This window comes from Styela clava, chromosome 5, assembly GCF_964204865.1.
Source record: "Styela clava chromosome 5, kaStyClav1.hap1.2, whole genome shotgun sequence".
Taxonomy (NCBI): Eukaryota; Metazoa; Chordata; class Ascidiacea; order Stolidobranchia; family Styelidae; genus Styela; species Styela clava.
The window spans coordinates 21,584,609-21,602,040 of NC_135254.1; the positions used below are offsets into that span (position 1 = coordinate 21,584,609).

Here is a 17,432-nt window from a genome sequence, read left to right on the forward strand (position 1 = left end):
GTGAAAATATCCTTCACGTATGGCCCCATTCAAATGAGATCGTGAGAAAAAGCTAATGTCGCATCGTGGGCACGAGCAAGATGGAGACGGTCTCCTCCGATCTCCATAATGCCTTCCATTCGACACAACTTTTTGCTCTTAAGCGCACTCTAGTGCACAAAAGTACTATAAAGCTAGAACGATATAAATATCAGCAATAATACGGGTCTTTGGTAATTTAACTTACACAGACTCAAATATTTGGTGTCATCACAACCACCACGTGGTTAAAACAATTCGGATATGACACAATTAATGATTACTGTTTTTATACTAATGGGATACAGGGTGACCCACAAAAAACTGAACCAATAGGTTTCTTAATTACTTCTATGAAAACGGAGTAAATTATTCAATTTTGTTTACACGTGAACTGTTCGTGTATGCTCGTTTCAGAAGTCTAGGACGCTTTGCACAAAAGTTATGTTTTCTTGTGCTAATATATGTGCTAAATGACCACCTGGGGCAGTCGTTTGGGAAAGACTTGCGCAAAATTATCAATCACTCGTACGCACTCCTCAATGTGGATTTTGCTTATTTTTGCTGCAATCACAGCCTTGAGTTCATCAATTGTTTGGGAATTGTTATGATACCCATTATCGTTCGGATACGCCCACAAATAATAATCTGGATGGTTCGGGTCCGGCGAATGAGGTTCCCCTCGACGTCACTGCAAACTGCTGCTACGAAATTCCAGAAATCGCTTTCTTCAACAAGGGTGGGATTTGATGTGTGATGGGTCGTCTCATCCTGCAAGGACCAACGATAGTCTCCTCCAACCGTCCAGAACTTCCTCAGTACCCCCACGCAACGTCACATATTCATCGTTTGAGCTCTTTCATTTTCCTCTTCAAACCAATACGGACCGATTATGCGGTGTTTGGAAATGGTTATTCATCCCGTGCACTTTACTGAGTGTAATGGTATCCGTAACACTTCCTTCGGCGGTGCTGTTCCCTATTAGACATTCTTTTGGTTATTGACATTTACTCAATATGAAAAGTTCGCTTCAGCAGAAAACTAAGTGAGTGATTGACAATTTTGTGTAACACACGAAAGTCTGTCTCTTACGCCAAGGAGGCCATTCGGAACATATTTTAGGGGTAACATAAACTTTTGTACAAAACGTCTTAGATTTCTGAAACTTTTGGGTACAATCATACAACACGAACAGAAGTTCAAGCGCAAACAAAATTAAATACTTTTATTTTATTTTTTGTAGATATAATCAAAAATTCACTGGTTCTGTTTTTTGGGCTCACCTTGTATCATAAACAAAACACAAAACAAGTTTTGCCCATACAAGGGTCTGCTAAAATGGTAATAAAGTAATCAATTTTACGGTACTTTGAAGTAAGGGATGTTGCCGATTTTACAATATTGATATTTCATAGACCACAAATTGTTGATCTTCCTTTACAACTTTTCCAGTTTTACAACTCGTGTAAAACTTGAGTAAATCAAAAATAATAAAAAGTTAAACGTAAGGAAAGGACTGCATCCGGATAGATATGTTATAAGTGGAGAAGAACGTGCGGTTTGTCTCTCTGATCTACAGACCAAATAAGAAATTATATCAGTCCAGCTTGATACTTCATTTGTTACCAAAAGGTGAAACGATAGCCTGAACATATGTGATAGCTTGGTACACAAATACGATATCTATGTTCAGAATGGATGAATGTGCGTCTGATCAGGATCATAGCAGACTCCAGAGAGCAAATAGCTTACTCTAATACTTGAACAATACCGACCAATGCGTCATTTGAAAATGTGAGTTCAATTTGAATATTAATTATACCCTGTACAAGTATGCTTATTTCCATGTTGTTCTCAATTCTCGTGGATTATCCTGACATGTGTTGCATCATGCTCCTTGTTGCATATATTCGTTAAGATTGTCAATTGAAATTTCGCTATATCAACTGCCCCTTTCGTCAGAGATAATAAAGTATAGACAAGCACTGGTATCATTGTCGTTCCATCACCTGAAGAAATCATGTCATTTTTATTTAATTTGTGATATGGAATAAATTTCATATAATCAAAATTATTTTGCTATATAGACTTTTAGAGTGTGTGGACGGCAACCAAAATTTTGACGAAATGTTCTAGCTAGAATACCTAAATGCATATAAAAGTGAAAGTGACACACCTGTTGAATTATTAAATTTGTCTGGCAGAAGACAGAATCTGCGAATCAGAATAAAACTGTGTTATATCTGTGTGTACGGGATGTTATATGATCTTCGAGATTGTTGTTATTTTTGTTCATTGGACAATGTTGTTAAATTTTAATATCTTGAATCGTTTTTTGACATTTGCAAAAATTATTCGGATAAAGAAATATATGTGTAGTGAATAATATAAGCATTGGAGTCATTTATGTGAACTGAATTTACGATTAAAAAGATCTGTAGAAATTCAAACATAATAAAACATAAATTTTATAGTAAAGTAAACAGTGGGTAAACATAAGTTGAAGATGCCGATACAAATTTCTGAAATCTCCGTTGAAATCAAGTAATGCCTGGAACAACTTTTTTTTCACCTAAAATTCACTTTCGATTTGGAGAAATATTATCACTCCAGTATTAAATAGTTGAGTCTCGAGTTTGATATAAACGTACTTCTTCAGTGTATTCTGATCCGATAAATTTGAAAATTTTACTGCTTTGATGCTGACTAAGGTCACTCTATACTAGTTTCGCCGCCACATTGTCTAGTTGGATTCTTTCTCTATTTAAGGATTCTATGAATTCATTATCCATTTGCTTAATGATATATCTGCTGGCATTTTCTTTACTTTTTTTCTGAACCCACTTCAAATTTTTCAGTCAGCTCTCTCTTTTTCTAAATTCGTTGGTGAAGTTTTCCTTTCGAATTCCAAATATACAAATGTTATTCTGATTAGACCATTTTTCTTTCAACAACTTTTTACAGTATGTATTTTCATTATATTTTTACATATCTTATTGGGGACTTTCACATCTTTGCTCCAAATACGTCTCTAGACAAGCACCCTCTGGTACATTAAAATGTTGATGGAGATGTAAATAAAAAAAAACATGTTGAATCCAACACATTAGAAATATCATTGCGCATGGTGATATCTATTTATAGTTATACCACAGTATTTATAAACATGAATAAGCGAGACAACAGTTTCTTGATTCATGGCCTGTGTTTCGTGCCGGTCTCCATATTAGTCTCGCATCGTGGAATGATTATATTTCTGTATCAAATTTGGAAACGATGAAGTTCTTCTTTATTACCTCACAAAGCAAAGATTATTTATAGGTTTATTGAAACGATGTATTTTTGGATGATTCGATTATCACGAGCTGTTTGCAGTTCATGTAGCTGCTACAAAGATAAAAAAAAAAAAAAACTTCAGCAGTTTATGAAAACCGTAGTTAACTTCTATCAACCGTAATTATTTAATTATATAACTATGCTTCATATAAACAAAAAAACTTTAGACAGAACTCCTTTTCTAACACAGTAGATATCAATTATTTTAAAGGTCCAAACATAAAATGATTTGGTTCAACACTGACTTCGTTTTCAACTTGTTGACCTTGCAGTTGTATTATATTTGACATGATTGTGTTTGGTGTCTATCATTGCACGTCTCGTTCGGGATGTTCATTTCATGCAATTTGCAAATTATCCTTAGATTAACTCTATTTGCATATGCTGCGGATTAAAAGTTTGCAAATAGAGTTGGTTGACGTTTCCTATATGCTATAATGTATTTCTCTTTCTTGTTTATTTTTTTTATCTGTTCATCTATGAATATCAACTTTTATTAGATCTTTAAACATAACACGAATAGGCTTCATTAAAAATGCAGTTCTGATTCGTGCCTACATAAACATGGACCTGGCTAAAATACGTGACGTTTTTTCTCAAAATACATCACATTTAGGTATATTTTTATCTTCAGTGCGATGCATCAATTGTTATATTTTTCATTACAATTATACTTCGATTGTTTCTATTAATACTCATTCACCTAACTTGCAAGTTAAGATAAAATTGAAGTCCACGAGCTCTGCTGAATTGGGCTAAAAATGGATAGTGGACTATAAATAAATAGTTATTTGCAACCGAAGGGCATAAATATAGATTCGGGAATATTCTGCACGTTTCACATAGCTATTATTGTGGCTGATTCGAGTGTGTATATTCGTCCAAAACATTCACGAGACTGAACTGGAAAAAAAAATTTCACAACTATTTTCAATAAATTGAAAACTTTTTTAGCAAAATGACGCTGAGAGCTCCCGAGGTCAAAGAAGTTTGAAAAATGGGCGGTAGATAATAGCGCGGCATTAGAAAAACGTCACAAACTTGTTAGCGCACTCAAAACTCTCCTAGTTGAGGTGGATTTTTCATATCAGCATTAAGCCGAATTATATTTTCGATAATACAACTTTTTAAAATTGTGATATATGAAAAAATAAGATAAACGCTAAATTGAATAAACATCTGAAAAATAATAACTGATATATTTTTTAAAACAATTTTTAGAAAGTTTTCGACTTCAGCTATAGAAATTCAGTTGAAATATGGCAGTGAAATGATCGAAACGTTTTTGTTAAACAGTCGAAACTAAATGAAAGGCAAGAAATATTTGTGCATGTAATGTACAAAATCATTGCTACTGATAAATAATATTATTTTCTTGACACAAGTCATTTGGTTATTCTATTCATCTAGAGTTGACGAATAAAACTTAAACTGGGTATTATTTTCAACTGATTTCCTTGCAGGTTTGTGTTTATTGCCTTTTTTCTTTTCTAACCAATTAATTTCATATTTACAAAGTGATGAAGGCCAAGTTAGAACTAGCGAGTGATTTCTTAAATATTATTCATATTTGGACTTTCTACATCTCGAGTCAAGTTGTGAAAAATCCTGAACAATCGAGCACTTTCCCAATAATAAGATTACTTCAAACAAAGTTCCATTATTGATGAATATTTGATTTGTTGATTGTGATCATCTTTAACTAATATTAATCAATGTATTTTGATTGATATTGAATTGCGATGATTTGTTCATATTTGTGGGCGGTCTAAACATGACACACGCTAAATCACGACTAAACAATTTTACGAATTACATGAACTTATTTTAAACATGTATAATATTTCCGGATGAGACATTGCAGTCATTTAATTAATTCATTGATATTATGCGTCAATGACTCCGATACATTACTTTGCACCAGCGGTAAATATATTTCAGAAATATAGGTTTATATCACGTTTATAATTGCCCTAGTCAATTTACTTTCCCGGTGATATCTTACTGTCTAGACTCTAACTTTATACTGCCTATTTTATTATTGAAAGTTGAACTTACTTGACTGAATATAATCTGCCTGAAATGTGGTTAAACGGAAAATGAAAGGTTATATGGAGGCAAATCAAATAGGGTTTCTGGAAAAATATACCAAGACGCATTTTGTACAGTCCTGAAAACCTAGCACTTGAGCTCGAAATAAATTTAAATAAGGCTATCAGAAACGCAACCGAAGATAAAATGAATACATTTGTAGTTAATACTTGTTATTTGTTTTTACACACACTTGCTATGTACACGGTTAGTAAGCTTCATACAAATAAAAGGGTATAAAATGAAAACCTGAGGTATGTAAACTGATGCAATTCGCTTATCAACATGTTTTAATCAATACCCAAATATCCATACACTCAAGCAGATACTGGTGAATGATGATCAAATTGAATGTGTAGAATATCGCCAACCGAATACGTTGGAGTAAAATAATAAATGTAACCTTGATTCCGAGGGACAATTAGAGCACGATTCCATGTGAATATGCTCAACTCTTTTGACACTACTACACCATGTCACACTATTATTAATATACCCACAAAAATAGTTCATTCCAAAAAATTTACTTGATTTTTTTATATGTCGTCTACAATATTTCTAAATTTTAAAAAATATATCAAATTCATTTTGTTGTTATATACGGTCAAATGAGTTAAAGACCGAGAAAAGGGAACTACCAGCCAGCTATTATAATAATGTGTATTCGGCAGTATGAATAATTTTAGTTCTTAAAACATAAAGATGAAAAAATAAATGATAAACTATATGTAGAACACACGGTATGCGATACCGTCAATACAGAAGAAAACGTGTTTACGCTGCGCACAAGTTGTCGAGAAGCATAGTAAGAAGCGAATACCCGAGTTTGTGTATTACCCCGGTTATTTTTATCAGGTGTTTATTTTGCGTTTAACAAAATTATTAAGCTTAGAAAAGACTACAGCGTGAACAACGCAACTTATAACGTAGTTGCAGATATTTTCAGTACTTGATAAATATCTCGAAATCTCGATGCTCGAAAATTAGCTCTTGCGTAATTTATACTTTGACTGCTGAATAGGTCGTTGTAAAAGTTTCTACATGAAGAAACTCTTCATTAATTTATATACATGCGTTTGCGCTAAAAATCTAATGCACCGAGTGGAAAGTACGAGTAATCTCATATCAAAAAACGTAATATGACATGGGCACACAATGTCCTGGCGTGACTCATCGCAAATACCAGCTCGGTGGTGTGCATCATATTGCGGTAAAATTATATTTCCCGTTCACGTAAGTGAATTTTGATAAAAAGATATGGAATTAAGTTTTGAGATCATTGAAAGCCTGATTCCTGTGTCGACTACACATTTGATTGAAATAAAATTGAGGAAGATTGACAACAAGGTTTAGATACTATTATTTAGGAATACTAGTTTATTATCAATTCTGATTATCGTTATATTTATATGGTGTCAGTTAATGAAAAAAAAATGTTCATACATGCTTTCTATACAAGATAGTGTGCAAATAGGCCGATTGTAAATTGAAGAGGGATGGCTCTAACACCAATTGAAGTTAGTCCCTACTGAGAACATCGTACCCATATTTGACAAAAAACTAGCAAAACGAAGTATGCTAAGTATGGCAATTATGAAGTCAAAAATGTGGACAAAATAATATGTAGATTTACGAACATTTGCATTTATATAAATTTTATGTAATTATCATTTAGAAGTCTGAATTTTTGAACAAAATGGAAACCACTTTCCAACCAGAAATCTACAACACAACGTGAGCTATTATTTTTATCTGAATATTCTATAAAATTGAACTGAATGTAAAAGTTAAATGATTGCATTTGGTGATCCAACCGATTTTTATTAAGAATTACAAATATTGTCGAAGTATACAGTTATTCAAAGATGGACTTTCTTTTTTTAAATTAAGTGAATTTGAACACCGCAGTAACCAACAGAAAATATTGGGATTGAATTAATTATTCATGAAGTTTATATAAGTAGTCGTGAACATGACAATATACTTTAATACAGGCCATACATTCGACCGTTTAGTGACGAGGCGATCTCCATTTCAGCATCGATTCTATTTATTACGATGATGTTTGGAATAGTAGCAAACCTCGTTACTATTCTCGTAATTGTAATGTCGGAAAAATTAAGGTAATTTCTTACTTTTCCTCATTCCTCATTCACAAATTTACTGAAACTAACTACTTCTGACAAGAAAGGTGTTTGTAGTAAATCAAATTTTAATTTTTATTACAGTACAATAAATGTCTCGGTCAACAAATTTTGTCATTAAGTTTGGTGACAAAGTCTATGGTAGAATATTCAATTCTGACAACCTATAAATATGATAAAAACATTAGAATATGCAAATTATGCGAGGTGGAAGTAGTGATTAATTGATAGCCAAATACTGGAAAATAAAATATTATTTTTGTAGTTCTTCAGCAGGGTAAGAATCTTTTTCACCAATTTTTACAAAAAGCTGATAATCTAATTTCCTTGTAGAATATAGAAATAACCAAATTAGTTTGAAACGTTTCCATTCCTACTCTAATAGAAGATCTGGGTAGAAAGGTCAAGCGTAGGCCGTATTTTCATTCGAGAATAATTTTCCAGCAGAATTAATTTTATTTTAATTGCAGGTCCATCTTCAATTTTATGATCGTTAGTTTATGCGTTTCTGATTTATTATCAGCACTTGTCAGTCCTCTAGCGTTATATCGTAGGACGTGGGGATTTGAGGAATGGCTGCTTCCTGGAGTTCTATGCAAAGTAAATAAATTATTAAAAAAATTAATCTACGCACGTTGAGTTAGATATAGTTTTTCTATTACTTCCATTATTCCCCATATGGAATAAATTAAGAATGTTTAGTTGATAGCATTATACTGAGTAACATATGCGTCAAAAGTTAAAAACGAAGTTAATAAAATGTGTAAGCCTTTGGATATGTGTACCATACATATTTTTATTTAGGGCTCTGTGCTTACTTGTCAGAGCACATCTTATGTATCTGAAGTACAAGCCTACTGTCATCCAAATAGACCTCTGCAGAGCAAACCATCAGAATAGCGATTGTGAATATAGACATATCACTCTTTCAAACTGTTTAAATTATTTTTAATTTATCATCTTTATGAAGTGGTATTATAATAATGTAGTATACTAGCAAGTTGGGATCAGGCGAATTAAATTCTTACCAAGAGATCTAAATACAACAGATATCTAACATGATTTTATCATCATAATCCAAATTTAATATATATTGAAATAAATAAATGAATAAATAATAGGGATATATTATTAAGAAACGCTAGAATGACAAATATCATCATTCTGTTAATTGTTGTCATTCAAAGAAAACAATTTGAATATTCAAAGAATAGAAACAGTTAGAGCAACGGTGCACAACCTGCGGCCGTTGTGAAAAATAATGCGCCGTCCACATACAAAATCATATAAACAAAAAAAAATAAAAAAGTTCAAAATATAGGATTTGCCGGCTATGCTGGCGTATATTGAATCAAATCAGAAGCACTGCAAAAAATCAGACGACACGATGCGTCACAATCTGGATGGTGTATCGTCTGCAGCTTACAGCCCAGGAAATTGTAGCAGTTTTATTTGATTCTGACTCTGATTTGTATGACAAGCCTGGTAGTGAATCTGTCGATTGGCCAACTTATCAGTGGGAAATACCATTTCAAATTAGGTCTAATTAAGCTTGCTGTTAGCAACCAGATTTTGTTCATTACAGCGCTAGCCTATATTAAACTGCCTGAAACATTTAAACATTACTTCATACTGAATCCTTCCACGAATTTAGATCTTTTGGTCGATTGACACTTGGACAAATTACGTAACATCTCTTCACATACTACTCTTTGCAACAATAAGACTTCTATCTATCAAATGGCCTTTCGGATACAAAAAAATAAAATTGAGGCAAATAAAAGTAAGTACAGTGACTATTATATATAAAGTTTGTATATAATGACTTATGAAAAGTTCTTGTTTTTGCTTAGGCCTTCTATATGAGTCAACATGTAATATTTGAATTTACCTTTTTCTAGATTATTACAGCGATAATATGGTTCATCACATTTAACTGTGGATTTATTCCAAGATGGATCTGGTATGAATCAAAGAAAAGAGACAGACACGCATCAAGTGTGGATGCTAAATGGCCATCTTGTACTCTCAACACTGACTGGTAAACTTGTTTATTGGTTAACTTTTTATTATTATTAATATGTACTAATATTGTCAATCTTGGATTGTGTTTTTGGATGATTTATGACATGTGGTCTATGTATAGACGTTTAAAGAATATATCGACTAACAATCCAACGATATTTTAGTTTATTGAATACTTAAATGTTGAGAGAATTAATAAATTTTGAATCGATATGACTGGCTGAAAAAAGGATTCGGTTGCGTATCCTGAGCCAATAAATTCTTCCATAATCCGTAATATCAAACATGATCCGACAACAGCGCACTTTGACTCAAATTTATAAAATTATCATAACATTGATTTTTCACATTTTATCTCACCTGTTTGAACAGATCACAATTATTTACACGTTTATTTTTTATATTATTAAATAACTCATTGATCTATTCTTGATCGCTACTTATTTATTTCCAGGCTGAATGAATATAGACTTTACTACAAAATAGCCTATCCAATTTTTATTTATTTTCCCATGGCTGTAATTGCAGTTTTATCTCCAGCAATTGCAATTATTTTGATGAGGCAGAGACAAAACAGAGTATGGAGAAAACAAGCCAGCATGTCGAGTGAGTTTTTTTCGAAATATGGTTTTGCTGATTTTATTATTTTAATTGCCGAGTTTGTGTGTCCCCTGAATATCCCCATCAATTGCTTGCGAAGCATCAAATAAAAATTTCGGATTTTTTTTGTTTTTTGGAAATAAAAAATCTGATCGACTAATAATCATCTCAATCAATACTGGCATAGGATGAAAACAGCAAAAATATCGCTTGCTTATGACTCGAGTTGAAAAAAAACCTGACAAATTCAAATTCATCGCTAAAAGTACAAATAAAATCTAAATAAATAAATAGATATAAATAGCAATTGCGATATCTCTGCATCCATTGGTGAGGAAAAGTCTTACAGTTAGTTCGTTTTTAGTTTTTCCTTTCAAATATATATCCGTTATGACAAGAAAGTTTGAAATAACGCCCGTTATGAATAACGTTAGCAAACTACCACCACTGACAAATTTTATTGTGTGAATAAATTTCTGTGTAAATGTAATAAAACTTAAAACGAGATTCAGAAATTTTAAATTTAGTGCTGTGGATTCTTATTATCAAACATTAGATTCATCATAAATCAAATACGTGCTTAGTGAATTTCTTCTTTGTTCAATTTTTATTATAAATATGTCAGTCAGAAAAATTTGAAACAAGAATTTGACGCGGAAACCCTGAATGTCGTTCACGGAACACCATGTTCCGCGGAACATCGGTTGAATATCACTGTTATAGGGTAACCATTGTAAATACAGAATTATATTTCCGTAGCCTACGGGTCGGCAACCTTAAGCATTGAAAAAGCCGTTTGGCATTATTTGCATCAACTTTAAAACTACTTGAAGCCTCTAATATCAATGGCTTTTGGAAAACCACTTATGATGCAATAAGCGAGTGATTACTAAGAAGAAGCCAAATGAAATATGAATGATGCAATAATTCAGTCTATGACGAAATGAAAAAACTTGCTTGTAAAATGAAAAGAAAAAGTTTGTTTTGAAAGACTTGAATCACCTTCATGCGGCCCATTTTCACCGCTCGCAACTTATACTTTGGGAACCGCATGCGGCTGCGGAGCCTCAGGTTTCCGATTGCTGCCATCGACGAATACATACTGTACTTGTTATCATGTTCAATTGTGACAAACGTAATTAAGCTTGAAATTCTATAGAGCCGAGATCCCGAACGAGATAATTACTATTAATATAAAACAATGCGTTTTTACAGTTAAGAACAAATGTCCAAAGATGAGTAAATGTGAGATGAAAACCCAGAGAAGAGAAAATCACGCGATTCTGCAACTGGCATTTATTTCCGGATCCTTTATGTTTGGATACATTCCTATAACAGGTGATAACACTTCCTCGTACCCCTAAACAATCTCTTAATCTAGATTCTAATAAACTATTTTTTTCTTTTTTTAAATTTAACTATGTGTATTGTTTCACTAAATTACGGAAAACAAATGAAATTTCTAAAAATAGCCAAACGAACAGTAATTACTCTCATGGTATGTAATGAATACTAATGATAGGCGAATTTGCAAAACGACCAACTCGGATCAAATATACTTTATGCGCTAAGATTACAGGATGACAATGAGGTTCTATTTTAAAACTTATTCTCGTCCGCTCTCAGTTGCGGATATGAATTTCTGTGTAGACCACTGGTTCTCAAGCCACAGAAACATTTTGAGGTGGGCCCGGACCAATTCTAAATTGCGCGAGTTGTTGGCTGAAGAAATTGATTCGCTAACAAGACCAGTTTCATGCGTCTTGAAAATAAAAACAAGATATTCATTTACAAAACATGCCTCGTTGTTAAAACGCAGTGTGACGCAACAAACACATTCTATGGTCGGATGGCACTAGACAGGTGATAGAAATAGTAATCGCATCGTCATTTGAAACAGGGAAATCGGTTGAAATAGCAAAACGAAAGTTCATCTTCTGCTTTTTTTTCAAACTCATCTCGTAGTTTTTTCCTAGCATAAAAAACTTAGTGGGCCACAGAACTTTTGTGCACCAAAAATGGGCCACGAATGGAAATGATTGAGAATCACGGTTCTAGACATTACTCTCCCTCCCCCTGTTAGTGCTTTAGGATGCTGGTTTAAAAAAAAAAAACTGGATCAGTGCCGGATTGTTCTTCATGTTCATGAGTTTCAACGTTGGTATCATGGTTATTTTCACTATTTAATATTTTCAGCTTATACATTTTACACCACAAATGTTAAACATAGTAAATTGGCTATGAAACAGATGGATTGGAACTTTGGAATGATTGCTTATATTCTGCTTAGACTTTCGGAATGTTTGAATCCAATTTTCTACAACATCGCATCAGCGTAAGACTTCATTGATATTTTCCATTTAATTATCTTAACATTTTTCTTTTTATTCTATTTTATGTTATGTATTAATATAAGGCATGTTTTGTATTCACTGTATACATGCAAAGCAAACTTTCGATACGTCTGAAAACTTTGACTCGAGAAATCCTAAAATGCTGCTTTTTCGATGAAGCAAACTACAAAATATTGAGAAATGAATCATGACATTACCATATATAACCGAGGTCCACAGCGAACCCTTGCACAAAACAAAAATTTTCCTTTACTTGTATTCTACTAAGCGGAAGCAAAGATTGGGCAACAGACTGTATGCCATATTTGGTTGTAATCTCTGCTGCAATTTTTCATTTTGACTCCTGTCAAACGATCGGTGAACATTGACCTTGTGTGGTAGCAGATCATTAAAAGATCACTGATACGCTTATACCTCATTCAGTGGAGATTTCTGTCCATGAATAAATTATTTAAAAGTTTTCTTTCTAATTTCTAGAAAAATGCGACGGGAGACTGTAGCGTTCCTAAAAAAGATCATTAAATGTTGCTCGCCTTTAGTCGCCGTTCGTGGTAGAACAAACTCTTCGAGTTCGAATACAAGCGAAACAACATCTGGAAGAAATACTCTTGACCTTGAATTATAAAATGAGAATAATTTTTTTTATCGTGCCTCATTGACTTAGGTATGTTGAGTATGACATACTTGAAACTGTAGTTAATTGCCATTTGCCAAGTATTTACAAGATGTTGAACTGGACTGCTGTGGCCAATATGTATATAAGACTTTTTCAAAACTATAATGCGATTATGATATTATCCTCTCGTGATGTTTCATAAAACCTGCCTGCCTCGTTCAAGGGTGGTGTTCAAAGGCCGCTTCTATTCATTTCCGACATAAATGATGCGAAATGATTTCCACTAGAAGGCGCCGTGCTTACAGGAGATACCTCCAGATCGTGCCGGGCTAAAGATCGTGTTTTCAGGCAATGCTGACTCGGATTACCGAGAAATTTTGAATGTGTTTTTTCATTTAACACTATACAGAATTAAGACTTGTTATGCATTTTTAATTTAGCCTATTCCACTTTTCGTTCGTAATTGTTATTTTCGTGCAATGTACATTATTCGTCCACGGAATAGAATTGGAAAAAAATAAGTTGGTTCAAGTTGGCAGAAATAATAAAAAGTTTGGGCGTTTTTTTTTTCATCTATAATTACTCAAGCTTAAGTCAAACTCTTTAGCTAGAACTGGGAAATACTCATGAAAATGCAAATACCACTAAAATGCTAAAAATCGACAATACCGCTATTGATAAAGCAACTTTAACAACAACTACAAGAGTCACGATTACTGAAAGAACATGAACACCAAGTTTGATAATAGGAACAGAAATAAATTCTCAAAATTCGAGATTAAAACATTTTTCCGGGTCGGGTAAGATTCAAATTTTTATATACTGTAGTCTCTATTTACTCACATACCTACGTGTGAATTCCCATGTAGATGATGCCCTAATGAAAAGCCCTGAAATCACACTTAATTAATTGTAAATTTGTAATTAATTCGAATTCGGTTTTTATGTGAAAATATTGACAGACCAGTCAATAAACGAATATGTCGAATCCCGGTTAATAAATGAAGACTACATAACAATTTTAAAATTTTCAACATCTTATACCACCTCAAATATATAAGCACGACACTTTTTCAATGTGTCGGTCACGAGATAGAAAATATTGCAAATTACTTTCATAGAAATAGTCAAACATTGTATTACGCAACAAGGGAAGCAGGGTTTTGCATACTTTTATCAAAATATCCCTAATTACTTGGTCTCTTGACCAATCGACAATACATTGTTTTTATCGAAAGCGTCATACCGCTAATTTGATAGCTGAAAGAACTGTCTGGTTGGGAACCAGCCGCAAGTCTATTTGAATTTCGGAAATGGCAAAGCTTCTAATAACCAATTGTAATTTCCGCCCTAAGATATCCCCGATTTTAATATCGGTAGAAATTTTGGATGGATAAACTAAATTTCGTCTAGTTGGTGCCACATATTTAAAGGGATTTGACGTGGAATCAATATGTATACGTCAGTGGCTTGGAATTTGTTAATGAATGCTGGATATACTTACCTGTCTCCGTCGCTTCACTAAGCAAATACTGATACGGCTTGAATAAATTATTGTGGCCCAGCTTAAGCCGGTGCATCTGTATGTGTTCTATGTCGCTAGGCCAAATAAAAGTAATATGAAATATGATTATATACTAAGCAGAAAACTCTTTCCATTGGAATATTGTTGCATGATCGTGTTTATTATACTCATATATATCATAAATACATATATACATTTCTCTCATCTTTAACTTTTATTGTACCGTTAATCACAAATGTTTATTTTTATGTCAAAATTTTCCTCCATGCACTTCAGATATATATGTGAATTGACCACCACAAAGCTATTTTTCGATCATATTGACTTAAATGTTTTCAAATCTGACTTTACTCAATTAATCGGCATAATATTTGTGTGAGTTTACTTCTGTGTCAATGAAAAACAATTTTTCACAAATGTCACATTGAAAGTTATCATATTATCATCATTGTTCTAGTTTGAGTCGTTCTCATTATTACGTAGTTTTAAATCCAGTATGTTCCATGCTAATGCCATACCATTCCAAGAAACACATCAAGTATTTACACAGAAATTCATGCTATAAATAGACATTCATAAAAAGGCTGACGAAATTTGTGGAAAAATGAATCGCGTGAGAACAAGAGGAAATATTTTTAAATGAAATTAATCGACATTAAAAACCATAATTATTGAAGGGCTCACTTCCAGAAGCGCTGATTCATATCCGGTAATTGGATCCTTGTATTAGCAATTTGGGCAAATGAGCTAGATGCTAATCCCAAATCAATAATTTGACAACAAAAATATTCGGGAATGAGACCAGCTATTTAATGTGATGTTTAAACTGTAGAATCTTCATTTGTCAATTGAAGACTTTTTTATTTGATTCAAAGTTCTATTTAAAGATCCCATTTCTCATTAAATGCAAAAAAAAAACAGATCAACAAGATCAGTATAATCTATGTTTTTGGATACATTATGATATTGTGCAAAACTGAATAACGTCGAATAATGTATTTGAAGCGGGTTTTAGCTTATTGTTCTCTATATTTGGAATGGGGATCCAGATGAGAGGATTGTCTGTTACCGAAATTCAGTAGGAAGTTTAACTTAAAAAATGAATCGCAATAAATTTGTCCTAATGACTTAATAGGAAAATAGCGGAGACATCAAAGTAAATTATAAGGTCTAGTGGAGTTTTGGATGACACGAAAGCAAAATTAAGTTGAGTTTTCAGCCCAATGATCGCTAATTCGGTTGTTATGTTAATCACCAAATATTTCTTCGTTTATTCAGTAAAGTGTGGGCCATAGACTGAAAACGCTGTTGAATCTCTGCCACTAACTATTCGCGATCGAAGTGTGACATACATGTGCGGGCAATAACAACACTTATATTACCAAACGCTATATGTTTTTTTTGAGGTATCAAGGCTTTGAATAGTGTTAATAGTCGGCATTGAGCAACAAATGATTTATGGAATATGATGCTGGCAAGTCCAGTGAGATGCGACCGTATCACAGATATCAGTACCATATTGCTAACAATGTAAATGACCAAGGGTGTAAACATTAGCGACTGACGAATAAGTATACAACACATCATGTATTATAGATTTGGCAGGATGTCCCCACTTTATTTAATTCCAACTAAGGCTTAGATAAGAAACCACCGATGGAAGCGATTATGTTTATTGATATGCCAATCCGGTTTATATTGCCCATGCAATTAATAACACATAAAGGTGAAAAGAAGCATTTTCAAATCTTGTAAACTGCCACGCGTTTTATGTAATGTCTATCGTTAACCTCGTACAAACCAAGAAAGGTGGTAATTAAAATAAACCCATATTTTTCTATGTGATTTTGCTTAATTACAGTGTAAAATGCGGCATCGTAATTATTGTTGCGGAGTAAAGTTTGAACTGAAGATTAGTCTTCAATTGCAGGTGTACGTATAATTGATAAATTAGAAATATTTTACTCAAAAACAGGAAAGAGACGCGGATACTCGAGATATTTTTGAGGACTAGCGCTTCACTCAGCTTTTAGGCTAGTGGGCTATAAATTTGGTGACTCCAATTAAATGTTGAAATTTCTTTCTGTATTTTCAGTTCAGTCTGTCTTGTATATGTTTGGGTGACAGTGTATATATAGGTGGTTGGGCAGCCATTGATTTCTATTTAGTATTCGAAAGTTGTCATATTGACAACTATATTATTCAAATATTCTGTTTATGACTTAATTTTTCTGTCCGCAGAAGAAAGAGATCAGGAATGCAGTGCTAAGTGACGCTTTTCTTGTAACATATATTTTGACATTCAGCCGTTGCTTGCTATAAAATATAACTTAGATAATTTTTTTCATGGAAACATCATTCTGAAAGACAACAACATTGATTTATTGTCACATCATATCTTTTTAAAAAGTTCCCAACGTTCATAGATAAAAATAAATGACATTGGTGATATTATTCCCAGGTTGAATGATTTTTTATTGCATAATTGGCAATGCTTTTAATTACATGCATGCTTTTAATTACATTCATTTATCTGCATTATACAGATGAGAATAATATCCATTCTTTATTTAGCATAAGTCAGTAAAATGTCATTTCGAGCACAATTGTAAATTTGTTGAGATAATTGTAAATGCTTGAATATCTGAATTATACATTGTTTTTACGTTGAGTAAAATGGGTGCCTGTGGTATTTAGGCTAAATGAAATTCCATGCCTACGGC

The 17,432-nt window shown here is 33.0% G+C and overlaps 1 protein-coding gene across 1 annotated transcript; it reads left to right on the forward strand.

Annotated features, from left to right (window-relative positions):
* Window positions 1-6,245: 6,245 nt before the first annotated feature.
* Window positions 6,246-15,563, forward strand: LOC120344557 (growth hormone secretagogue receptor type 1-like). Its single transcript, XM_039413838.2, has 10 exons — window positions 6,246-6,792; window positions 7,121-7,179; window positions 7,440-7,568; window positions 8,060-8,189; window positions 9,244-9,372; window positions 9,491-9,630; window positions 10,069-10,220; window positions 11,430-11,552; window positions 12,411-12,549; window positions 13,046-15,563. Exons 1-10 carry the CDS (start codon window positions 6,703-6,705, stop codon window positions 13,191-13,193), a joined length of 1,239 nt encoding a protein of 412 aa, XP_039269772.1. The 5' UTR covers window positions 6,246-6,702; the 3' UTR covers window positions 13,194-15,563.
* Window positions 15,564-17,432: the final 1,869 nt, after the last annotated feature.

Bases quoted from the DNA above. Each gene is read 5' to 3' on its own strand.
- LOC120344557 (XM_039413838.2), top strand. From the start codon at position 6,703: ATGGAATTAAGTTTTGAGATCATTGAAAGCCTGATTCCTGTGTCGACT. The intron at 7,180-7,439 runs GTGAGCTATTAT...ACTTTAATACAG, and splicing joins CCAGAAATCTACAACACAAC to GCCATACATTCGACCGTTTA. The intron at 11,553-12,410 runs GTGATAACACTT...TAATATTTTCAG, and splicing joins TGGATACATTCCTATAACAG to CTTATACATTTTACACCACA.